Source organism: Xenopus tropicalis, chromosome 3, assembly GCF_000004195.4.
Source record: "Xenopus tropicalis strain Nigerian chromosome 3, UCB_Xtro_10.0, whole genome shotgun sequence".
Taxonomy (NCBI): Eukaryota; Metazoa; Chordata; class Amphibia; order Anura; family Pipidae; genus Xenopus; species Xenopus tropicalis.
Genome location: NC_030679.2, coordinates 64367455 through 64395071, shown reverse-complemented (window position 1 = coordinate 64395071; position 27617 = coordinate 64367455). Strand labels below are relative to the sequence as shown.

At 39.3% G+C, this 27617-nt stretch overlaps 1 protein-coding gene across 1 annotated transcript; it reads right to left on the bottom strand.

Annotated features, from left to right (window-relative positions):
* Nucleotides 1-460: 460 nt before the first annotated feature.
* Nucleotides 461-25649, bottom strand: mcoln1 (mucolipin 1). Its single transcript, NM_001011347.1, has 14 exons — nucleotides 25509-25649; nucleotides 17937-18130; nucleotides 17622-17789; nucleotides 13327-13477; nucleotides 13015-13081; nucleotides 10969-11065; nucleotides 9616-9715; nucleotides 8106-8212; nucleotides 6854-7003; nucleotides 6576-6677; nucleotides 4120-4242; nucleotides 3399-3605; nucleotides 1870-2012; nucleotides 461-1272 (listed from the first exon to the last, which is right to left on the bottom strand). Exons 1-14 carry the CDS (start codon nucleotides 25561-25563, stop codon nucleotides 1239-1241), a joined length of 1698 nt encoding a protein of 565 aa, NP_001011347.1. The 5' UTR covers nucleotides 25564-25649; the 3' UTR covers nucleotides 461-1238.
* Nucleotides 25650-27617: the final 1968 nt, after the last annotated feature.

Sequence of the window (27617 nt, the reverse complement as noted above, 5' to 3'; positions counted from 1 at the left end):
CATCGTAGGTTAAACGAAGATGGTTTCTGTAATTCTCAAGTTTTCTGTCCGTCCTCTCATATACCTGTATCAATTTTAAGGTATTCTCCCCAAAATGAATAGCAATTCCCTACCAGCCATTCAAACTGAATAAGCCACTCGGATGAGTGGTGAAAGGGTTTTAAAGGAAAAAAGTGAGAAAAGTCCATTTGTTTTAGACTTAATTCTACTAGATACTGTATATCATGAACTGGATGAATGAGAATCTTCATACACATATTCATATTTTGGTGTTACTGTTTAACATTAGTGTTTTATTGGTTCCTAACATCCATACAAAAAGGGCAAATATGGCAGCAGATAAAGAGTAAATATATTTCAACGCCAGTACAGCAAGAAATGCTAGTTAAGTCCAGACACTTGCATCACATTCATCTGAGGTAACAGAGTTCTTTAAAAATAGACACTGATGGCTGCAAACATCCATGGAATGGTCCGTGACACTTTATTCTGAATTCAATACAAGACAATAATTAAAAAACAACATGAAAAATTAAAAAACAAAAAAAACCCCAGAAAAGTGTCACTTGCAATTGGCAGTAGCACCGTGGCATCACCTTGGTGACTAGTACTGCATCTGGGAGCTTGCTTTCCTCAGTACAGTTAGTAGCTCTCTCCCAGATACACACTTTCATCCTACATTAACTTAAGTTTCATCCATCCATACCAGTCAAATGCACCCCTTGTCTATACTCTCCATTTATTTTACTCCTGTTTTTGCTCTCCTCTTACACTAGGCATTCACACATCCTCTACCATACATACACTCCCCTTTTATTAAAAAGTACACCCCATAATTAAAACCTACATAAAATATATACTTTTAAATCTATACATACTGGATACCTGTATTTAGCAGCAACCCCACAAGAGACTGTTGGTTTGTGGGCTGAAAGTCTCTCACTGGCCCACGGTCATATGATTGTGCTAAAGAAGCTATGGGAACACATTGCTTTGATATAAATAAATGGCTTGTACCTGACAATTGCATATTATCTTAAAAAGGTAGTAAGCCAGTCCCCCTGACTAAAAAGTCTTCAAAATCTTGGGCCAAACAATTACAATCTCGCCTTAAACCCATTCTTAAATGCAACGGAATATGTATTCACTGGACTCTTAAAATGGCATTAAAATCACCAGTACCCACTACCCTGAATCCAGCAAAACCCCATTCAAGAGGAATGTGAGATTGGTAGACATCAGTTGACTGCTACATCTTCATCACAATGGGTCCTGAAACAAAAAAAGGCAAATAAGCAAAGTCAACAGTCACAGAGGGGGCAGAAAAAGCCTATTTATTTGTATAGAAATAATAACATAGAAAAAAGCTAATCACTGATTGGTTGTCATGGGCAACTGGCTGTGCATTAATTTGCAAAATGAGCTGTATTAGTCCTTTTAATTATGGTAACTATGACTGTACTGTTTTACGACTGTTAACAACAGCAGTCCAGTAACTGAGAGCCTTTTCTGGATAACAGCAAGTGAAAAGCTTTCATTTGACAGTTTCCTGCTGAGAAGAGGCAAAACTGATTTGTTTATAAAGGAAAGGCCACTTTTTATTGGCTTGTATAGAGAAATGTGTGACTGCCTATATATTCTTTCTGACAAAACTGCCATTGTCTGTCCATATGATGTATTTGACTAAAATACCTTGAAAATATTTAGTTTCAGCATATATAAATAATATATGCCTGGGTAAATAATTGCTGACCACACTCTTCAACACGCAAACAAGTGGAATTATTTACAGAATTCCTAAATGTACTTACGGTTGAGTACAGCAGCAAAACAAGTGGAATTATTTACAGGATTCCTAAATGTACTTACGGTTGAGTACAGCAGCAAAACATGGAGCAGCTTGTGCTGTTTGCAGAGCGGAATTTCCCAGAGCTGGGGCTGTCTTTGCATTCTGCTATGTATTGATAAAGAGCATTGTCATTGCTGCCACTAAAATCACTTGAATTCTGACACTGAAAGAGAGAAATAGAGGAAATGTTACTGCAGGAAGCCTCAAATGCATCAGCTGGTGTAGAACAAGGGCACCCTTCCCCTAAGCCAGTGATCCCCAACCAGTGGCTCGTAAGCAACATGTTGCTTACCAACCCCTTGGATGTTGCTCTCACTGCCCCCAAATCAGGGAGTTATTTTTAAATTTCTGACTTGGTGGCAAGTTTTGGTTGAATAAAAACAATATTTACTACCAAATCAAGCCTCCTGTAAGGTGATAGTGTGCATAAAGGTTACCAAATAGCCAATCTTAGCCCTTATTTGGCACCTCCATCAACTTTCATGATGCTTGTGTTGTGTTCCAACTCTTTTTACATTTGACTGTGGCTCACGAGTAAAGCTGGCCATACACGCACCAATAATATCGTACGAAACCTTGTTTCGTACGATATTCGGTGCGTGTATGGCAAGTTGGTTAGTCAACTGATATCGCAGGATGCTGCTGGTATCGGTCGACTCGCCGATCGGGCCGGTTTAAAGATTTTGATCGGGTGCCATAGAAGGCACCTGAGCAAAATCTGTCTTCAGGGCTGAATCGGCAGAAGGAGGTAGAAATCCTATTGTTTCTACCTCCTTATCTGCCGTTTTAGCCCTGAATGGTTAGTGGTGGATTGTACGATCTTTCGTGCGACCGATAGTCGCACAAAAGATCTAAAATAGCCACGTGTGGCCACCTTAAGAAAGTTTGAGGACCCCTGCTCTAAGCCCTGTTCGACATACACATCCTTAAATTACCCATACACAGGCGGATTTAATCTGACAATTTGGCCCATTCAGACCTAGTCTGCAGCTTGTCTGCTTGCGTATGGGCCCTGTCAGACGGCCTATGCAATAGATATATGGGCAAAATTGGCCAGATATCTATGGGACAGGTTTAAAAATCCTGTTAAGACAAGAACTGCATTGGCTCATTGATGTGGTCCTCTCCTGACTACCTGCATTGCTGCCTACTATGATTCAATTGATTGGCCTTAGGGCCAAATAATCAGATCAGCCCAGTATCACCCACCTCAAGAAGGGGCAACACCACTGAAAGATCTGTTAGTTTTAAGACCTTGCCTAACAAGCAGATATTTACATGTACAGTTTGGCCACCTTTACAGTCCCTGTTTATGAGACTCTCCCTACATCCACTTTCCAAAAACAAACTTCATACAACATGCATAAAGCCTTATTTCGATATTATTAAGTATATAACTAATAATATCTTACTCTGCACAGTCCTAACACCCAGAAGGATGACCCACAGACATACTTCCCATAGCAGCTTTTTGCTCCTATAGCTATCCACTTGATTTTACTATGAAAAGGGACAAGGAAGACCCTGTGACAAACTGGCTTGGACTTACCTTAATAGTTTCATAGGCCCCAGTGATTAAGGCAATGAAGAGACTTAGCACCATGTATATAAAAAGGCTGATAAAGGTATATAAGTAGAGTTGACTGAAAGCCCACACCAAGTAGCTGCTATTTTGCATTTCAGAAAAGGTGACAAACATGTCATCGCCATTTATAAGGGAGAAGAGGCACTCGGACACCATTGAGAGTGTGCGGAACTGAAAGAGAAACATTAATAAAAATAAAACTAGATTAAGAATTTTGACTTGTTGGTTTATTATTATAAACAAAGAGCAAGGGGGGGGGAGAAATGAAGAGCTGAAATGAGGAAAAAGGCATACAAGAAATAAGGACTTAACTCTTTACAATAAGTATAAAGGAAACAGTAATTAAGAAATGTGCAAATGCTTTGACACCCTTCCACTTATCCAATGATAAACTGTTTTTTTAGATGGTCCCCGACTCAAATCAGACAATTATTAGCCTTTAGGAATTGTCACCCCCAATTTTGGACTGTCATGCAACAACCATGGGCTCCTCTAAGCAACTGAGTGAGGATCTGATAATGGGTAAACTGATAGGTTACTTGGTTTGAATTGTTCTCATTTTCTGATCAAATCTTGATGTACTCTAATAGTTTCTCTTTAAGAAGGCATGTGGAAATAGGAGGGATAGGCAAATTCTTTTGTAAAAGAGTGCACAATGAAGGAAATAAAATAATTTATGGCTTACCTTAACATGATAGGGACCCAGCACAATCCAACCACAGAAACAATATCCCAAGTAGATCACCGCCACACAGCAACAGAAACGGATAACATTAGGAAGGGCGACACGTAGTGTGACTATGAGGATCTGCAACAGACAAGAAGAAGAGGCTACACATTAAACATCAAAAAGCTTATCCTGACTAGAAGAAGGTTCAACAAATATAAATAACAAAATGCAATTCCACTTTTCCAACAGCTGTTAAATATGTGCAATAAATAGCTCTTTGTTGGGTACTGTACTGTCACAAATGATATGTAAAAGAGAAAGATCAGGGTGCCAGTGACATATAACAAAATCTACCTGACATTTTTGCAAACAAGTTTAAATGTCTTTTTAAATGATGTTTCCAAACTAAATGTTTATGGCAGACAAAGCTCACAAGCTGCTTATCCACAACCCCAGAATTTCTCTTTTTCTCTCCCTAAATCCAATCATTCTTTACAGCGGTTATACGCACAATGGTTTTTTTTTTTTTTTTATAATACAAAATGCCAGCTTTTTGTTAAATAGCATCAAGATCAAGAAACCAAGATAAATCATACAAATGCCTAAACTAATACTTGGTAAAGCACCTTTTGATATTATTACAGCCCTCAGTCTTTTTGTGTAAGTGTCTATTAGTTTGGCACCTGTGGACTTGAACACACATTAGAAAGTTCAGGACTCTCCTAGTACTTTTCCTTAGCCAGTTCAGAGACCCGTTCTCCAGTCAGGTGTAACTTGCAAAAAAAGTTTAAATCAATATAAACCAGTGTTCAAAAGAGCTCAGAAAGACATAAGAAGAGAAAAAGATCAATAACATAGTGTAGCAGGTTTTATGCCTTGGGACACATCCTTTTGTGATACCATACAATCATTAGAAGTATAGTAAAAAGTGTATTTCACCATGTCCAACTAGGTTAAATGTATGCTTTGGGTCATGCTAAAATGGGTTTACCTATGTAAAAAGTTTAGCCAGGCTTGGATGTTTTCCTTTGTATGTAAAGGCTACCCTATCTCACAACCCAGGCATATGAAGAATACGACTGATTGTTGTCACTTGTAAGGAACAACCAGTACTTGCGAAGAAATCCTGCAGCTCCTTTAATGTTGCTGTAGGCCTCTTGGTGGCCTCCCTGACCAGTTTTCTCCTTGTCTCCTCATCAATCTTGGAGTAAAATCCCATTCTTGGTACAGTCATTGTTTAGCCATATTTTCTCCACTCATTGATGACTTCACAGTACTCCATAAAATGTTCAATGATTAGGATACTTTTTGTACCCCTCTCCTGACTGATACCTTTTAATGATGAGATGCCTTTCATGTTTTGTTCAGCTTGGACCATGGCTTTTGGAGTATGAGACCAAGAGGAATAATTGTACAGGAACAGACAAACTTTATCTGTGCTCAATCAGAGCCACTTTAATTGACATCAGGTGTATACTAACTACTATTTAAGATGTGTATAGACAGCAATTTTGCAATAAAGGTGGAATAAGTTCTGACAGGATTTATCTCTTTTTTAATATTGAAAAAAACCTGCCATTTTGCAGGGGTGTGTAGACTTTTTATATCCAGTATACACATGTATGTATAGTGGTAGAATGAAGGAAGTTCTGCCCTTACAGCATAAACCACATTTAGTGAATCGGAAAAATTAAAAGCAACTTAATGTATAGAATATAATGTCTATGAAGATTCTCATTCATCCAGGTCATTACATACAGTATACTCATCCAGATGGCTTCTTCAGTTCAAATGACTGGTAGGGAATTCCCCGGCATTTAAACCCTTGAGGGTAGTACAGTCACAGACATCCAATCACAATGGTTCCTTTCCATTGAATAAGTTCAATGGAATCATTGTGATTGGATGTCTGTGACTGTATTACCCTCAAAGGTTTAAATGGCGGTGAATTCCCTACCAGTACTCAGATGAGTGGTTAACGTTTTCAATGTGCAGTGAACGCTTTCAATGTGCAGAATGGGATTCACAAAATTATTCAGGTGTACCCATCCCAGTAAGAAGTAAGGCAGGCAAGGAAGTGGGGTCCTTATCTGGTGCTTATTTAGCTTGAAATGAATGAAAGCAAAATGCAATGTATCATACAATTTCTGTCACCAGGCTCTAGAACAGGGATCCCCAACCTTTTATACCCATGAGACACATTTAAATGGAAAGTGTTGGGGAGTGCCAATAAGAGCTATAATTGGCTACTTAATAGCCCCTATGTGGACTGGCAGCCTACAGAAGGCTCTGTTTGGCATTGTACTTGGCTTTTATGCAACCAAAACTTGCCTCCTTACCAAAAATTCAAAAATGGGCACCTGCTTTGAGGCCACTGGGAGAAACATGCAAGGGGTTGGTGAGCAACATGTTGCTCACGAGCCACTGGTTGGGGGCCACTGAATTAGAACATTATTTTTCTACATACTTACATTGTATTTCTGGAAAAAGCTCAGGTATCTGATAACTCCAACCCACACAAGAAGAGTTGATGTCCCCAGTAGGATGCTGCACACATCATAGCTAGCAAAGGTCTATGAAAGAGGAGAATTCAAGCACAAAGTTTTATAGAAACAAACCTTGGATGCAGGGCAAAATCAGCAAAATAGAATGGCAGCATGGTCAGGTTGCCCAGACAACAGGACATGGTAAGTAAAATGAGCTCACTCTTTCTTATATTTACTGTTATTAAGTATATCTAATTGTCTACCTTAGACTCAATTCCGATTTTCATGACTGTTCCTGACACAGTAAGGACATCACTGATGATAAGCAGCAGATACCAGCCATTCACAAACTCCAGACGGTCAGACAGGGAAATGGTAAGGCCGTGACGATAGTGCACAAATTGAGCAAATTCCTGGCGCAAAGAAAAATTCTCATGTTTTCTACTAATACAAACATATGGTACTTAATATTAACTATTTGGTCTAAAAACTGTACTTTTTTTTTCAAAATGTGTGCTATGATGTGCAGGGGGGGGGCATTTGAAGTATTCAAGAAAACAAGTGCATCTTTCACCAGTTTGGCCACCTATGTCATAGGCCACCAATCAAATCATAATTCAGGCCTATGCAAACAGGAATTTTTCAACTGCCTGCTAAATATCAGGCTGTTTTTCAGGCAGGGCAGGTCTGGGCAAGTCCCAGACACAGGCCAATAAGCTGCAAATTCAGCCTGAAGGGGCCAAATCAGCAGGGTTTACTGGCCCATGCATAGTCTGCCTAGAAAAGCCTGTTGGTGGGTATCGAATCAGTCCGTAGATGCAGTCCTCTCCTAAGAGTTCTGCATAGCCCCACATATTTGTTTGTATCTGCTTAAGAAGCGCTCTTGATACTCCTCAATGCACAAGTTTTGCCGTATCCGTGAAATACCTTTTGAAATACTGGTGACTAGCCAATTAAACATTTCCCTTCAAGCATCTCTGCTGCGCTCAGACAAAGACTGCAATTCTGCACAGTCTATAAAGGCAGTAACCAGAGCTTAAGCATGAAACAACATACACATCAAGAATGAACTATTCAGTAATCTAAGTAATACAAATCTTCTGAACTCCAATGAGGCGGTTGATCATGTGTGTGCAACCATGTCATCATTAGGCATTAATGCTCCCATATGCTGCCTGCTATGCAGAAACCATGTGCTAGCGTTACCAGTTTTTATAGCAATGGTAATAAAAAAATGCTGTGTTTAAGTAGAACAGCGGGAGGGGCTATGCACATTCTGAACATATGATGTCATCAATATCCTCAGATAAAATGGCTGCCGGTGGGAAAGAAGAATTGGTATTTTTAAAAACATTGTGCTTTGCCAATAAATGTAATTTAGAATATAAAAACAATGCAGAAAATGTGCCCTAAAAATATACAGGTTTGAATCTCTTTGGGTTTCCATGTCCTTTAACACTCACTATACACTTCCCAAGCCTCTTTATAAATACAGATCTACCCACTTAAACTTACATGCTGTAGAAGTAATCCACGTACAATGGATCGGGCGCATAGGATAAAAGACAGAATGCAGGAAAGAATGACTAAGACATCAAAGGCCAGGCGAGAGTGATTATCACCTGTTAGGAAAAGAATGATACACAACATTGTATTACTAAGATTGTGCCATGATTTTTATGGAATAGTTTTTATTACTAAATTATACTAATCACATTGCAAATAATTAATTCTACCATTTCAAATGCTATTTCTGAATCAATTCATTTTTTTTTTTTTAGCTGTAATACTGGTGTGTAGGCAGCCATCTCAGTGCACTGTGTCTTTAGCAAGTGCCAGCACTTTACAATGGAACTGCTTTCAGATAAGCTTTTGTTTCTTCTACTCCATGTAACTGGAGGAGTCACAACTTGGGTCAGCTGGACTTTTTACCATTGAGTGCTATTCTCATATCTACCAATAGGTGGGGCATGAGAGCATGTTAGCAGTGCAAGTGACTGGGAGATGTTATCTTGTTACCTTCCCATTGTTCTGCTGATCGGCTGCTGGGGGGAAAGGGGAGGGGGTGATATCACATGATTGTAGCACCCTGGGAAATGGCTAGCCCAATGTGAAATTTCAAAATTAAAGTATAATTTAAAATCTGTTTGCTCTTTTGAAAAATGGATTTCAATGCAGGATTTTGCTAGAGGAACACTATTGACTGATGCATTTTGTAAAAAACAATGTTTTCCTATAACATAATTCCTATAACTTAAAGGGGTAGTTAACTTTTAATATGTTATAGAACGGTCAATTCTAAGCAACTTTTCAATTTTTCATTTTTTATAGTTTTTGAATTATTAGCCTTCTGCCTCTTCCTCTCTACATCATACTAAAAATGAACTCAAAGGTGGGCAACCCCTTTAAAGGAGCAAATATGTTAGTTGCATCAGTTTTAAATACAAAGAAACTGAAAATAGAAAAATGTCTGTGATTATTTTAAAGCAGTGCATTTTTTCATCTGGTTTAACTGCAATTTTTGTGTGTTGTGTAGTCGCCAAATGCCTTTTTAGACACAATAGGGGTCATTTACAACTGTGCAGCTGCACTCCGCAACTTGCCACTGTAGTGGTGCTGAAATTCTGGGAAAAAAAAACATTTTAGGTAAAAACATGGCAATTGTGCTCAAAATTGCACTTTGCTCACTGCACTTCCACACATAAATGAGCCCTAATGTTTTACATCCTCTTAAAACAAGTCTAATGTGATACAAGTAGGTCTCTCTCTCTATGGAAAAAGCATGGCATCTCCAATCTGGAATCACCAGAACTACTGTAGCATCTGGAATAACCAGAACAATTGTAGCAACGGGAATCACCAGAACTATTGTACTGTATATATCCAGTAATGTTGCATGCATTTTACTTGCAGCAATTTTAGAGCTAAACATTTGCAGGTGCCAGACTGTGACTGTGACTACATGTAAACATAAACACACTCATACACATTGGTAAAGATACAAATAATGGTGGGCAGCTCTCACCTCGGCCATATACACTTGGATCTTTGCATTCTTTGATTTTTGCTTCATTGTCCAGCTGGATCTTGACTTTTCCACTGTGTGCTTTGTTATCAAATAAAATCTAGTAAAAAAAAAAACTGCACTAAACACTGGCAATATTTAGGCACAAATGTAACTATACTAAGTACTAGCTATACTTTAATTGACCAGTTGCTGACAATAACAGTAGCTGTGTAAAGGGATTCTGTCATGATTTTTATGGTGTACTTTTTATTTCTAAATTACACTGTTTACATAGCAAATAATTCACTCAAGCACTTAAAATGTTGTTCTTGAACCAACAAATGTATTTTTTTTAGTTGTAATATCGGTGTATAAACACCATCTCAGTGCATTGTGCCTGAGTCTGAGCTTTCAGAAGGAGCCAGCGCTACACATTAGAACTGCTTTCAGGTAACCTATTGTTTCTCCTACTCCCATGTAACTGGAGGTGTCATGAGCTGGACTTGGATTTCTTACTATTGAGTTCTATTCTGACATCTACAGGGAGCTGCTATCTTGCTACCTTCTCATTGTTATGCTGATCAGCTGCTGGGGGGAAAGGAGAAAGGAAGGGGGTGATATTACTGTTTGCACTTTGGAAAAATGGTTTTCAATTCAGGATTCTGCTGTAGAGACTATTTTAACTAATGCGTTTTGAAAAACGTTTTCCCATGACAGCATTCCTTTACCTTAAAGAGACATACTCACACTTTTCACCATTTATTTTTTTGCTAGTTATATGAATGTTTATCACTGAAAAAATAAATACATCTCAATCATCTTTTAATATGATTTCATCCTGGCATCTGATTGGAGCATACATTGAAAATAGAAATAAACATGTTTTGGTAAAATTAAAGGAAAAACTGCTCCACTCCTATCTGAAAGCAGTCCTCTATGCATATAGTTCCCTCCTAGACAACTGACTGCCTTTATATACTTTAGATAATGGCACAACACTTTTCTCTGCTGGTGGACCTCTGCCTGAAATGCTTGTGACAGGCCCAAAAATGAAAATTTTCAGGAAGTAAACCTTTTTCAGATCCACTCATGTAAATGACATGTAGTAAAAGGGGTATAAAGTGTTTCTCTGCTGGCTGAAATAGGCTGGCAAATGCTACAAAATTTCACATCTGCTATTACTCTACAGCAGGAGAATGCAACTAAGACCTTACTGGTGTGTTTACAAAGGTCTAGGTTGATGCCAAGGCAAGCCCAACCTGGGCTACAGAAATCTCATTTTTCATAATAATAATGCTAACTGCAACCTGTATATCTTGCCCAACCCATTGGATCATCTTTCCAAAACACCCTTTTTCCTACTAAACTCACCGTGATAGTAAAGGTGTAGCAGTCTGGAATCTCATTATTAATTATTGTTTGTATATTAATAGCCTTTAACTGGAACTGTACAGTCAGATTGATCAGCCTGCAAAAGAAAAAGGAGAAAGTCACATTATGCAGCAAAAGGCACAAACCAAAGGTTAAGAAATGTTGTAAATCCATAATAGGATCAGCTGACTCAAGATTTATAGTTACATAGTAAGTTAGGTTGAAAAAAGACATACGTCCATCACGTTCAATCATAATGCCTATATATAACCTGCCTAACTACTAGTTGATCCAGAGGAAGGCAAAAAACCCCATCTGAAGCCTCACTCATTTACTGCAGAGGGGGAAAAAATTCCTTCCTGACTCCAAGATGGCAATCAGACCAGTCCCTGGATCAACTTGTACTAAGAGCTATCTCCCATAACCCTGTATTCCCTCACTTGTACTGAGAGCTATCTCCCATAACCCTGTATTCCCTCACTTGTACTAAGTGCTATCTCCCATAACCCTGTATTCCCTCACTTGTACTAAGTGCTATCTCCCATAACCCTGTATTCCCTCACTTGTACTGAGAGCTATCTCCCATAACCCTGTATTCCCTCACTTGTACTAAGTGCTATCTCCCATAACCCTGTATTCCCTCACTTGTACTGAGAGCTATCTCCCATAACCCTGTATTCCCTCACTAGTACTAAGAGCTATCTCCCATAACCCTGTATTCCCTCACTTGTACTAAGAGCTATCTCCCATAACCCTGTATTCCTTCACTTGTACTAAAAGCTATCTCCCATAACCATGTATTCCCTCACTTGTACTAAGAGCTATCTCCCATAACCATGTATTCCCTCACTTGCTAAGAAGCCATCCAACCCCTTCTTAAAACTATATAATGTATAAGCCAGCACAACTGAGTCGGAGAGGGAATTCCACAACTTCACAGTAAAAAATCCTTTCCGAATATTTAAACATTTATAGATTGCTGTAAAATAGGTCACAGAGACAAATGGCAGATTATCCACTTTTCTCAGCATTCCCTATGCAGGCTGAAAAAATGAATCCACTCTCATCCACAGCTCTGTGTATCTGCAGTGACAGGCACAGCATCAACCTGAGTGCAGCTTCGTGGAGTGGAGATCAGCCAAAAAAAAACCAGGCATTTTTGGCCCGATCTCTGCTTTGTGTAGCCTAAAGGCCCCCATACACGGGCCGATAGAAGTTGACGATATCGGTCCCTTGGTCCGACTCGGCAGCTTATCTGCCCATGTAGGTGCAGAAACGAGCGGGCTGGCCGACCGATATCTGGCCTGAAATTGGGCAGATATCGATCGGCCAGGTTAGAAAATCCAGTCGGATCGGGGACCGCATCGGCTCGTTGATGCGGTCCCTGAACCGACTGCCCCATTGCCGCCTACATAATCCGGTCGTTTGGCCCCAGGGCCAAACGATCGGATTTTTTTTTTTTTTTTTTAACTTCAAGCTCCCCGATATCGCCCACCCATAGGTGAGGATATCGGGGGAAGATCCGCTCGCTTGGCGATCTCGTGTATGGGGACCTTAAGCTATGCCTATTGGTGCAAGCTACACAAAGCTGCAGATGAAAGCATATGGGTAGGAAACGCAGGCAGAGAAAAGCAGGTTCGTCATGTGTCACTTATATACACTTTCTTTCTCTTGACTGACATGCTTATGGTCAGGTGCCTAACCTCATATGAGTGAGTTTACATGAGAGCTATGTGGCTCATTTACAAACAGTGGGCAAATTAACATCATGCCGCTGGTCTTCATTTTTCTTTTTTTGAATGATTTAGGCAGTGGATTGATGGAGATACTAAACGATGACCAGAGGTGGCCCAGAAAATAAAGGAAAGCAATGAAAAGTAAAATTAACATTAAAATTGAGGCCTCACAGAGTAATAAGCAAATGGTAATTCTTGACCCCCATCTGTTAGCTGCTGAAAAGCAGAACAGGGAGGCAAATAACTAAAACATAAAAAAAAAACCTAGAAAAAAACCATATCATCAGAATGGTTGTTCATCAGTACTTACTTGTGAAACTTAATAGTAAAATTCTTGTAGCTTTGGCTTGGCTCTGCAGGATCCAAAAACAGGCAATCTGTGGAAAAAGGACAGAGATTTTCTAATTATATACAGAAACACACAGATACATATTTACAGACATATATACAGCACTGTATACAGAGTGGCATATATAATGAAACTGTACATAACACTAGTGCATAAACAAGCAATTTACATTTATCACATACAATTCATACTCATATGCTGACACATATGGAAATGTGTTGCTCTCATGACTGTGGTATGAATATACAAGAAAATAAACATTTCTGAACATACTTGTGATGACCTGGGGGTCAATATTAAATGTGTCATTAGCGGGGTCAATGTGGCCTTTACGGTAATATTGCTGGCACACGGAGAGAGCCGACTGGTTGAAAGGTCGGGTATACGCATATCGGGCAGTCGTCTGATTGGACAGTGAGAAGTACTGCGTAAGAAGAATTTAGAAGGGTTAGACTTAAAAAAAACTAGCAATATTATCATTTCATATAAAACAAATGCATTTGCCAAGTTGCAATAACCTTCACAGACACTTGAGGTAAGCAGTACTTGTGCTGCTAACCCCAAGTATTTATTGTTGGAGGTCAGGGCTATGCGAGGGCCTACACAATATACATTTAGGGTGCAGTCAATGATCAAATTTGTTGTATTATCAGCACATAATTATAGTAAGGTTTTTGTCTTTAATTGTAGCTTGTGACAAAAAACGAAACATGGATTTGCCATAGGTTTGTAGTTCAAAATGCTAGGTGAGTACCATGAGCCTGACTTGATAAACAGTACAAACTCATCTGATGGTTTGCGTTATGTAGTATAAAAAAATTTTAGTACATTTTTTTTAAACTTGTTTTTATTGGATTTCTTCATATTTTATAAAGGCACACAAACATATAACTAGAAAGGGAAGTTTGAGAACAAACTTCATGTTGGTTTGAAACTGAATGAAATCTGATCTGTTGTTGGCTCCACCTTTTCCCTTGAACCACAGTTATATAGTAAAAATCACTGTGCAAAGTTGGGGAACCTGGTTTTAATAGTGTCTTTAAATTTCCCCACTGAAAGTCAACGAGTGACATCTGATTGGTGGTTGGTGGCTCCGCCCACTTTTGCCAACCTGGAACTGCAGTTACCCAGTGACTAACTCTGCAAAGTTTAGGGATCCTAGGATATTAATTAAAAAACATCAGCAGTTTAAATTTAAACCAATAAAAGTCAATAGGTAAATTGTGATTTTTCTAACCTTGAGTCATCCATTGACAGTGGGCAATCTGGCATAAATAGTGTGAGAATGGCAGCATTTTAAATTTAAACCAATAAAATTCAATGGATGAAATCCGATTGGCTGTTAGTGGCCCAACCCACTTTTGCTATTTTTTGAACTGCAGTTCCCCAGTGACCAACTCTGTAAAGTTTGGGGACTTAAGTATAAAAATTGTGGGACTGACAGCATTTTAGACTTCACCATTGAAAGTAAATAGGTGAAGGTAAATATGTGATTGGCTGTTGGTGGCCCCGCCCACATTTCCTAACTTTGTACCACAAATACCCAGTGACTAACTTTGGAAAGTTTAACAACCCTGGAGTTAATACTTAAATTATAGCATCAGTTTAAATATAAACCAATGAAATTTAATGGGTGGAAATGGATTGGCTGTTGGTGGCTCCACCCACTTTTTCTAACCCTGAATACATGGTCAGACAGTGACTGACTGAGCAAATGTTGGGAACCCTGACATAAATAGTGTGAGAAAGGCATTTTAAATTTAAACCAAAAAAATAGGTGAAGTCTGATTGCCTGTTGGTGGCTCTGCCCACTTTTTTTAATACTTGTGTTGAGTTTTTTTATCCATTTACCTTCACGCTTTAAGAGTTCTTTCCTGTGATCACTACCCCTTAGTTCTAGGGTAACCTCATCCAGGACACACCATCTGAGTTGTGCTGCATTATGTTTATGTTCAATAAAATGTCTAGAGACTTGCGTATTGGTTTGTGTACTAGCTTTAAAATTCCTAATATTCCCTTTATGCTCCTGGATTCTCAATTTCACTTCTCTTATGGTTTGGCCCACATACGCCAAACCACGTGGGCATTTCAGTAAATAGACCACAAATGAAGAATTACACGTTGCGTAAGTCTTTAACAGTATTTCATACCCTTTTGTTGGGTGATGTATAGATTTACCTTTTATTACTGAAGAGCAACAGTTACAGTTTAGGCAAGGGAAAGTACCTGTCCTTGGCATACTTTTGAATCTTGGTTGCTTTAATCTAGTGTCAGAAGGACACAAAATATCTTTTAGTGTGGAACCCCGTTTGTAACAAAATGAAGGAGAATCTTGAAACAATTTACCAAAGTATTTGGCGTTTTGTATCTAAGGCCAATTCTTAGAAATCACATTTTGTATCTTACTGCAGTGCTGATTAAAAAAGGGTAAATAAAAGTTATTCTCTGATTATTTTGCCTCTTATGCCTCTAATGTATCTATTTCATAAATTGCAGTTTGTATTATACATTTCTTACACCCTCTTTCAACAAATCTCTCCACAAGCCCAGTTTTTGCTTCCTCATATTTCTCTGGACATGAAGAAATTCTTTTTGCACGCATAAACTGCCCTTTAGGTATTGCACACATTACTTTTGGATTATGGTAGCTTTTAGCGTGCAGCAAATTGTTTCTATCCACAGTTTTTCTATACAGGTCAGTTTAAAATATACCATTTTGTAAGCTTATCTAAATTTGATAGTATTATGGCTTCTATTTGCCTCACCAATCATTTCTTGTAACATCTTGTAACATCTCTAATGGTTCTAATGGTGAGAATATCACACACATACCTAAAATATGCATATATAAATTGACAAAGGTTCTTTATCTAGAAAAAATACTTTTTCTAAATGATTAACAAAAATATTGGCAAATGACGGTGCAACCGTCGCCCCAATTGACGCACCATGTATCTGCCAATAATAGGCAACTTCAAAGTTGAAATAGTTCCTGGTCAAGACCATATTAAGGTGGTCAAGTATGAAGTACATTTTCTGATTAGCCAAATTAGTTTTAAGCAATACTTCCTCTGTATAAGCCATACCTTCTTCATGGGAAATAGAGGTGCACAGACTTTGAATATATATCCCACACAAAATCAGATCTGATGGTACTAATCCCATCTGCTGTAATCTAGACAGAAGGTCTGTTGTGTCTTTTAAACAAATATTAATTTTTTGTACTTCCTTTTGCAGGTAAGTGTCAACTTATTTAGATAAAGGTTCCAAGAAAGACCCTATGCTGAAGGCAATTGGTCTTCCAGTGGGGTTGTGCAAGGTCTTATGTACCTTGGGTAAAAGATATAAAACAGGGACCCGTGGGTGCATGGTGGTAGGGAATTCCTTCTCAACATTATCAATTATAGCATTCAACCATACTTCGTTAACCATTTGTAATTCTTCATTTGTGGTCTATTTACTGAAATGCCCATGTGGTTTGGCGTATGTGGGCCAAACCATAAGAGAAGTGAAACTGAGAATCCAAGAGCATAAAGGGAATATTAGGAATTTTAAAGCTAGTACACAAACCAATACGCAAGTCTCTAGACATTTTATTGAACATAAACATAATGCAGCACAACAAGATGGTGTGTGATGAGGTGACCATAGAACTAAGGGGTAGTGATCACAGGAAAGAACTCTTAAAGCGTGAAGGTAAATGGATAAAAAAAACTCAACACATTATTACCGGATGGGCTTAATGATCCTTGGAGTTTGAAACCTTTTTAATGAAATTCTTTATCTGATTTATGCATTGATGTATTTATACATGTGTTAATTTTTTGCAGGCTTTGAAAATCTTATTCACCAGAAAGTGTAGGTACATAAAGATAAGGGTAAGACTAAGTTTTTCTAGTGATATTACTAATAGTTTTTAACTTGTTATTTGATACAATATTGGGTGCCTATTTGGTAAGCATGTTTTTGGTGCAGTTCCTTGTATCCTGGTATATGTATGTATAATTGCTGGTTTCCTGATTTTTTTCCACAGTTTATTGAGTATAAAGGAAGGCTCATTCAAGGACTTTTTATGCAGACCTTTTCTTTCAAGGACTTTCTATACAGACCTTTTGATCTGGCACTAATAATTTGAAGTAAAGAAACCCTATGGTGATCTAAGGAAATTTGGTTGGACATTTTCAAGCACCAATTGATGGACACAGGGGGTGGGGCTCTGTGTGCCTGCACCTAGGCCAATGCACTAGCTTCGCGTGCAGGCACAGGAAAAGGCTGATGCCGTGTGGCATTAGCCATAGTCAAAAAATTATAAAGCATAGTAAAGTAAAGTTCTATTGTTTATGAGAAGTTGTTTGTTAAGACATTAATTTCTTTATATATGGTTTATATCTTGTTCCTGTGATGCTTAGCCCAGCATAAGCCACATCCAGTCATTCTGGTGAAAGCCTAATCCACTGCTTTTATCATTCTGGGCAGCTACATGCACATTAAACAGAGTTATTTGCAGAAAGGCAACATTATACAGCTAGGCCATGGTCCCCTGACATACTATGTGTTAAGGACTTTACCTGCTCCACAGCATAGTAAAGGTGTTCATAGACATCCTCTTGAGTGTATACAGCATAGGTTTTTTCAGCATCATCAGTATAATCCTTCAGGAACAGGTGTTTAAAGGCCTCTGTATTCTCCTCCTTAAACTGTACAACCATCTGATTGCTGAGCCCAAACAAGATAAGCTGTAAGAATACACAAACACTACAAATGTTATGTTACAGAAAGAAGCATTGTTCTGAGCAGTGTATAGCAAAAGGTTCCTTTTGTAAGTGCTGCAGTTTCCAGTTTACATAACCGGTGGCGTCATTAGGAAAGGCTGTAGAGCATACCTGCACAGTGACAAACATGATCTTTAGTAACTGCAGGCCCAGTTTGTAAGGCTTTCTCCCCTTGGCACGAAACTTATCACATGGACTCATGAAGAAGTACTTGAGCCGACGGCGGAGCTGTACCTCCTCAGGGCTGGGAAACTCACACAGTCGGGTACCATAGTTAGGAGATGGAGATAGGAGGCGCCGGCGCTCTAAACACAGGGACATCAGACATAAAATAACAGCTCAGTGAGTAAGTAACTATGGGATCCCTTGCCACCTTATTAACCATATATCCAGAAAGGCCCAAATTACAAAAAGAATATCTTCCATAGAGTTTATTTTAAGCCATTAATTCAACATTTTAATATTTTTTTTCTTTATATCTGTAATAATTAAACAGTAGCTTGTATTTGAGCTTAATTAAATCTTTATTGGTGGCAAAACAATCCTATTGGAATTATTTAATGTTTAAATGTTTTTTTAGTAGCTCTAAGATATGAGGATCAAAATTATAAAAAAAAACAAAAAAACAAAAAACCTTATTCGGAAAACCTCAGGTTTCAATATTCTGAATAATAGATCCTACACCAGTTAACGACTCAAGGACATCTAAGAAGTATTTTTTGTCTCAGAAACTAGAACTCATAGGCATATGAACATTTAGATAAACGTTTAATATTAGTAATAAGTGAAAAGGTGAACTCTGATTTTAAAGAGAATCTTTTTGTAAGCAGTTTTACCCTGATAATATCTTGCTTTTGGCAGAAAAGATTCAGATACAGGGATTTATACCAGAAAATTTCATTTAACTATGTGGCATGCAAAGGCACCCAATTCGATATATATAGCATATGACAAAATTTCAATGGGCCCAAACAAGTAACAAAGAACAATATGGAATGCAATAAAATCACTAAAAATCAATACACCCACTAAAATCAATGCTTTTTTTTTTGTCTAGTATAATTTGCACTCAGAATCACAGTCTGAATATTTTTGCTGGCCCAAATTAGTAATTAAGCACAAAATCAAGCAAACAACACCAATTTGCAATGGCAATAAAACCCAATGCGATAGAAAAAAAAATCCACAAAATTGTGTGTGTATGTGTGTTTACACTTGGCAAAATATGTGTTGTATGTGTGTGCATGTCAGCAATATGTGTAATGCTCTAAAAATGTGTGTGTGTATTAGTGTAATAAGCTTGCGTTTGTGTGTTGTTTTGACACTAATCTGGGGTTGGCAGGCAGATCATCCTGGAGCAGCACCCGGGGATGCCATATGCAGTTTCCTATGGGGCCCCTGGGTGATTGCACCCCAGGGGCCAATCATTCTCCACCTCTGCTCGTTGCATAGGGGCCATTATAGTTGCTCCTCCTCTCCCGGACCCAGAAGTGCTGCAAAAAGTAAAATGTATGATCTGTGGCACTTAAAGGGTTAAGGATATGGGATCCCTAATGATTCACTAAGGGGTACCAATAGGTAGCCACAGGTGCTTCTTTTAGAGAAAAATTCCCAGCCCATGGAAAGCAGAAGTGCATTGCTGTGCCACTATTTACTTACCTTTCTCAGGTGTCCCTAAAACAGACATACTCTCTTGCCTGCACAGTACAGTAAAAGCCATATAATTTTAAAGTGATACTGACACAAAAAAACTTCTTTTCAAAATATGAATATACATAAAAAGTTACCTATAGGTCATGTTGACTGTTTTTCGCTGACAGGGTTGCTTTTGTGAATAATTGTTACTTGAAGTTCATGAACCTGACTGTTGTGCCAACCTGACTGTCCCTTCTAAGCCTGTCAGATATAGCTTCCAATTCTAACAGACAAATATGTCCGCCCCCTCATAGAGGAACATGGGGGATCAGACAGGCAATGTAAAAGCATCAGGAAAATACTTTTATGGCAAAATGATAAAGTTCTTGCAAAGACAATGTTGTGAAAGATGTAAAAAAAGATTTAATTTCTGGTGTCAGTATCTCTTTAAGAACTAAAAATGTATCCCTGGGCCAGTCAGATTTTTCCCCAAAAAGAGCACTGGACTGGTGAAAAATCTTCACTGGAGGGTGACTAAAATATTGGACCCACCCCAGTGAATCAGGCTTTCCTTTCTTTTCAAAGTAAATGGCACAAGGGGTGATTTTCAGCATTCTATTTTCCCTTTGCTTTTTTTGCATCAGGGAAGATGACAAAAGACTGGAAACTGCTTAGATTTGATATGTAACCTTGGCATAGTGGCATTCCTAAAACGTGTAAACGTCCTTGTTTTGTCCTTGCAGGGTTAGTGGGTGCCATTTTGTGCCACTTCACTGCAATCAATGATTTCAAGCATGTGCAGATAATGCCAGGTCCAGATCAACCTTGGCATGCTCCTGTCAGAAGATCGTGAAGAAGTGTTGCAAGATGGTGTCAGTAAAGCCCCTTCATTATTCTGGTTTTCAGAATAAGAGCAAATGTGCACGGCTAGAGAGTTATCAGTGGTGCAGTTCACCTAAAAGTTGTCTGGAATAGCAACACTTTGGCAATTTCCCTGTGTTTAACAGCTAGACATTGTTCACTTATTATGGCACTGGCACCAGGCTGATGGCATTTCTTGGGCATTCTGCCCACTCAATGTCTTGTGACACTTAAAATGTGGAATCAAAACACCATAAATCAACTCTCATCTCCCCATTAAAGCCAGCCATGGGAATTAAAGACAAGGTAAGGACATTCAATGTGAAGACCACTAGCTGCAATGAGCTTAAATACAGCATCCTATGCAATCAACTCTGGTGCTGCGCCCCAGGAACATAGAAGAGCCAGCAAGATCTGAACTGAGGCTATTTTTGCGGGTCCCAGTACCACCTAGTCACAGCAGCAAATCATAGGACCACACTGCATGAAGAATAATACAAGTGCAAATTTGTCTGCGTTTTTCTTGACTTCAAACTGCTGTTGAAACTGCTGTTGTATTTGAACAGTCTTCCAATGTTTATTCCTCAATTCTGGGATATTTTGTGTATAAGATGGAATAGAGATGGAAAAATTCCTTTCATCAGCTATTTCCACTATGAGAAAATACTCTTCATAAATAGCTAGTTTCCTCTATAAAGATAATCCCTTTACAAACAGGAAGGTGACTTTACCTTACGCAATATACTATCTTTGTGGAAACTCTAACATTTCAGCATATGTGTAATCTGTGTAATTTATATTAACCAGTCATTGCTGGATGGTTTCAGTTCAACCCCACCCTGGAGGTCCAACCTTTGGTCAGGGTCATAACAACAATATAGGTATAGGAAAATATGTGTGTGTTAGTTTTTAAGCCATACTTCCAAGAAAATTTAGGGGCTACCAATTAGCCAATCACAGTCCTTATTTGGTATACCCCAAAAAATGTTCATGCTTGTATGGCTTCCACCCTGCCTTTAGTATGCAATGACAGAAACAACTTCCGCTTTTCAATGCACCAAAAGGTCCGGTTTTCATTGTGAAAATGCATAATTTTGCATTTTTGTGCCGATATCCACCACTTGTGTGCAGAGACAGTCTGAGGTCGAGCAGCGGTCAGTGCATAATGAAGACGGCAGAGAAGGCAGCAGATCTGCATTGTGTGACACTAGCCTGCACTGCTCCAAGGCCACCCAAGCAGTCAGCCCCTTATGCTTACTCTGAATGTTGTATTCCATTAACTGCATCAGTACAAATAAAGGTCATTAACAGAAATATAAAATGGTTTCTGTGAAATAGGACAACATGTTCCCTGTAGACAAAAGAAAAGGCCTAGAATAAACAGCACATTTTAATTTATACTTTTGCTTCAGGGTAAAAACAAATGAAGTCTTCTTTTATTTTCCAGCCTGTGGTTACAGAATTATAACAAACACATGAGCTCAAGCACATATTATATAATTATGCGCAAAACACTAAATTAAAGATAATTCACAAATTTTTACAACAGGCAACATCTCTAGAGCTGGAAAAAACTTCATGGCATGGCTGAGGTGATTTATGGTACAGGTATGGGATCCCTTATCTGGAAACCCGTTATCCAGAAAGTTCAGAATTACGGAATGGCCATCTCCCATATACTCCATTATAAGCAAATAATTCTAATTTTTAAAAATGATTTCCTTTTTGTCTGTAATAATTAAACAGTACCTTGTACTTGATCTAAACTAAGATATAATTAACCCTTATTGGTGGCAAAACCATCTTATTGGGTTTAGTTAATGTTTAAATTATTTTTAGCAGCCTTAACGTATGGAGATTCAAACAACAGAAAGATCCCTTATCTGGAAAACTTCAGGTCCCAAGCATTCTGGATAATAGGTCCCATACCTGTACAGGGTAGCAACTTTGAAGTAGAAATACCTACATCAGGACATCTGTGAGGACACATGGTCATCCGAGGGATTTTATTGTTATTTTCGCAATTTTAGGCAATAGTCCGCTGACTCACAAGTGTACTGTACAGGTCCAGATAACTACCAATAAGGTGCATGGGAAGTAATTCTAGCATTTTTTCAGCACAGCTACTAAATGCTCAGGCAACAAATCCATCCACCAGAAACAGTGTGTGCCATAGTACTGAAGGACCAAGGCTGTATGGTGTAATGTTTGGACTATTAATCCATTGACCATACACTGAGCAATGAAAATATTATAGGAACTCTAGCTTTGATATAAGAACCACTTTGACCGCTCATAAACAAAAAAAATATCTACTGGTAGAATCTGCTTTTTTATGGCTTAAACAGGCCAAACAATGCTCAGAGCCTCTGATATCATCACTGGTCCAAGTCCCCCCTTGTAAGAGACCTTTCCTGTCTGCGTCATGCAGTAGATTAAACTAGGCATTATCACTAGGTGGCTTCCCATAGACCCAGCGGTATCAGTAGTGACTGGCCCTAATGTAGCTACGTGTGTGATTGGTTCAAGTAGTTGCCCATAATATTATTGAACCACCGTTTTGTTCTGAGGTGACCGAAGAGACCTTTCTCAAGGTTACAGTACAGGACCAAAAGTCTACTATTGTCCCCTGCCAGTCATTCAGGCGACTGCTGAACAACTGGATTCCTGCCTTCACCTGACAATGTGGACCACATGGGTCTCACTGACATCAATCTGTCAATCTTTAGCATTTTTAGCAGAGAAAAACAAACACTGTGGGTAGAGCACTCAGAATACTAGGTACTTGTGATATAAGCCTTGAACTAAACAATGAACTAATTTTCTACAAGCCTGGGACATAAAAAAAACCTCTTATACAGAGCTACTGGCCTATGTTTACCAGTGCTGATTACAGGGAATGGTAATAATCCTTAAAGTGATACTGACACGAAAAAACTACTTTTTAAAATATAAATCTACATAAAAAGTTGCCTATAGGTTGTGTTGATCATTTTTTGCTGATAGGGCTGCTTTTGTAAGTAATTGTTACTTGAAATCCCAAAACCTGACTGTTTTGCCAGCCTGACTGTCCCTTCTCATCCTGTCAGTTATAGCTTCTAATGCTAACGGCCTCCTGCTGGACAAATATGGCAGCCCCCTCATAGAAGAACATGGGGGATCAGATAGGGAATATAAAAGCTTGGACAAATACTTTTATGGCAAAATTATAAATAGCATGCAAAGACAATGTTATGACGGATGTAAAAAAGGTTTCATTTCTGTTGTCAGTATCTCTTTAAGGGCTTGAGCTAAAATATTTTTTGTTACTATACAGTAAAACCTCATAAGCAAACCTCATAAGGAACAAAATTCTGTTGAAAACCTAAGTAAAACCTCATAAGCAAACCTCATAAGGAACAGAATTCTGTCTAAAAGGAGAAGGAAAGGTATAATCACTGGTGACTCTTACCCAATATGCCCAACAGCTAGGCTGACCTGATAGGGAACTGAAGCCTGTCTTTGCTTGTGGGAGTGCAGGGCTGTGATTGGCTCTCCCCCTCCTACTGTGCTTCTGGCAGGGACCATTTGGACACGCCCACTCTCCATTTCAAACTCAGACAGAGAAGTGATAGGATCTATAGGGAGCTCCAATAAAAGGGGCCATTTTTACAGATAGGATTAATTTTTAGCACAAAGTAAAACCAGCACCTTATATTATTAATAATTTACAAAATTAGGGTTTTCCCATTTATCCTATATGTCCCCTTTAATAGGTTTTTGCCAGTGCAGTCCACAATGGGTTCTTTAAACCTATCAGATAGATAGCTGCCTAATTTATGGCCATATATCTAATGGATAGGTCATCGGTGATGGCACATACACAGGTAGACAAACTGCTAATTCAGTCTGAAGGGGCCAAATCAGCATTTTAAATCTGCATGTGGATAGCCAGCTTTAGATTAACTTTGAAATTTCACATTGAGCTAGCCATATTCTTCATTTCCCAGGGTGCTACAGCCATGTGACCTGTGTTCTGATAAACATATTTCACATTTTACTGCTGAGCTGCAAGGTGGAGTGATATCATCCCCCTCCCAGCAGCCGTTGAGCAGAACAATGGGAAGGGAGCAAGATTGCAACTCCCAGTAGATATCAGAATAGCACTCAATAGTAAGAAATCCAAGTCTGGCTTGGGACTCCTCCAGTAACATGGCAGCAGGAGAAACAATAGGTTACCTGAAAGCAGTTCTAATGTATATTACTGGCTCCTTCTGAAAGCCCAAACTCAATGCTTAGGCACAATGCTGAGATGGCTGCCTACACACAGAGCATAGGATGGTACTAAGTGCCAGGGTAAGGGCATATGATGCAGACACAGCAGAGCATAGGATGGTACTTGGTAGCAGGATTAGGGCATATGATACAGACACAGCAGAGCATAGGATGGTACTTGGTAGCAGGATTAGGGCATATGATTCAGATGCTGCAGAGCACAGGATGGCTCTTGGTGCAACTGACACAGGCACACCAAAGCACAGGATGGTACTAAGTGCCAGGGTAAGGGCATATGATAAAGACACATCAGAGCATAGGATGGTACTAAGTGCCAGGGTAAGGGCATATGATAAAGACACATCAGAGCATTGGATGGTACTAAGTGCCAGGGTAAGGGCATATGATAAAGACACATCAGAGCATTGGATGGTACTAAGTGCCAGGGTAAGGGCATATGATAAAGACACATCAGAGCATAGGATGGTACTAAGTGCCAGGGTAAGGGCATATGATAAAGACACATCAGAGCATTGGATGGTACTAAGTGCCAGGGTAAGGGCATATGATAAAGACACATCAGAGCATTGGATGGTACTAAGTGCCAGGGTAAGGGCATATGATAAAGACACATCAGAGCATAGGATGGTACTAAGTGCCAGGGTAAGGGCATATGATAAAGACACATCAGAGCATTGGATGGTACTAAGTGCCAGGGTAAGGGCATATGATAAAGACACATCAGAGCATTGGATGGTACTAAATGTCAGGATGAGGGCACAAACACACAGCAGGATAGCATGGTACCAAGTCCTGGGTAAGAAGCGTATGATATAGGCTCAGCACAGGATAGCATGCGGTATAAGATACAGACATACCAGAGACAAATAAGTTACCATACGCGATGATGAGGGGCAAACTATTTAGACATACCAGACGACAGCTTGGGGCTATCACTCAGACTGCGACTCCTGCGCAGAGGATCCATGTTACTCAGCGGGCCACATTCAGCGGGGCAGGCTAGCTCATCGGTTGTCTCTGGCGCTGTGCAGTAATACCCCAGATATAACGCGAAGCCTCAACTACATTCTATGGTACTCCGGCTTGCCTGATCAGCTGACTAACCCGCTGCTCACCACGTGACATCCTGTTTCCTCTCTCTCTCTCTCTACCTCCTAAATCAATCGGAGAAATGTAACTTCTTGACCCCTCACAACGCCACAGCGACAGGAGCTAATGCATTCTCCGGTATTCAGGACATATATATAGGGCTTATATTGTGTTGCGTTTGTTCCAAGCAGGTCCTGACTAACAATCTGTGGATTCTGCCAAATGCCAGAAGAGCTGATGTAAAGTGCCATAGTGGGCTGGCGGGGGTCTGTTTTGGCCTCCGTGTAATTGAAATGCGAGGGCTTCATTTGTATCCCAGTCCAGACCTGGTTCCAAGGCGAAAAAGCAAAGGGGTATTAGTGTTAATTCCATTTGGCTTTGGCTGTGCCAGCTGCCTTGAGGCAGAGAAGGCACTTGGTAAAGGCAACAGTGTACTTTGCTATGGGATTTTTGTATTATGGGATGTCAGCTGTAGTGTTAGTTACACATATAAAATGCAAGATAGTTTGGCTGCTTGGAGATATTGGTTAGGCAAGGTATTGATATGTGTGAAGCTTGGCAGAGTAGAAAACCAATATCAGTCCATGTAGGTGTTATTAGAGCCAGAGGTCAGTTACTTGGCTTGGAGCAATTGTCAGTTGCTTTGGATGTCTGATTTTTTCTGTTTTGTATAAACAGATGTTTATACTGCCCTCCCCTTGTTAGATTTAAAAACCACGACTGCACAATTAGGCATCTCTCCTTTGGGCACTTACAGATGGGGTGCTTATTGTGTATATAAAGACCATTTTTAGTTTCAATTTACCATAGTTCTTAAAGGGCACCTATCGTCCTGAAATTGCTTCCACCACCAGAGGTGCGGGCTAATAGAGCCCACACTCCAGTTGGGGGAAATAATAGTTTATATTAAAAAAATATTTCCTATAGCACTAGGCTGCCAGCAGCCATGTTGCAGCACACGCATGGTGAGTGAGTGCTACAAGTTGCTTATTATGTGCATGTGTTTTAAAAAAAAAACGACAGCCCCCACCACCGGTAGACTGCCCTCCCCGGGGGAGCTTCCGGTGCGGGTGGGCATAGTGTGTGTCTTAGGAGCTTTAGATACGACTTACTTGCCTATGACAACACACATGCACATAATAAGCGAGTTGTAGCACTCACCATGCGTGTGCTGCAACAGTTGTTTCCCACAACGTTGGTGGAGGAAGCAATTTCATGGTAATAGGTGTAGAGCCAACTCAAGACCCCTGACAGACAGTGCTCTCTCTCATAGGGGATGAAGTACCCAACAATACATGCATTAGTCTGAATTGCTGCATGTAAAACACATTACATATGGTGATTCTGTGTATTAGCATGAAAATACCTCTATCCACATTTCGATTACCACAATATGTTGTATGCACAGTAATCCAGACTAACGTGAAGGAACAGGTATTGTCGGGATTCTACATTACCCACAGAAGAGAGGCCTCAAGTTGAAATATCTCATCTGTTTGTCTTAGCACTAGCATTTTGTGTCATGCAAATCCACTGCTCCAATTTTGTTTCAAAGTCATGGCAGATACAACAATATAATTTAACCCAACGCCTGATTTCTAATCAGGGTGCCCAGAGGCTGCACTGAAGTTTTCTGTGTGTCTTGTCCCCAGTGCTCCGTATTTGAGAAGTTTAGGTGCGGCTGGGCCAGTGTGGCTTGTAACAAGGAATAGCCTTAAAATTCTCCCAAAACAAAGTTGTCTTGCCTCTATTTGTACTTGATCTACCCGACAGTGGGCTGGTGGTATCCACATTCCTTAGATTCAATTATCATTCTAATTTCCCCTTCAAATGAACTGAGAATCATAAAGGTTTACATACTTTTGCCAGACAAACACAGAACATTTATTTATTTAGAAAAATGATCCTAAATATGTTTTTGAGCTATTTGTT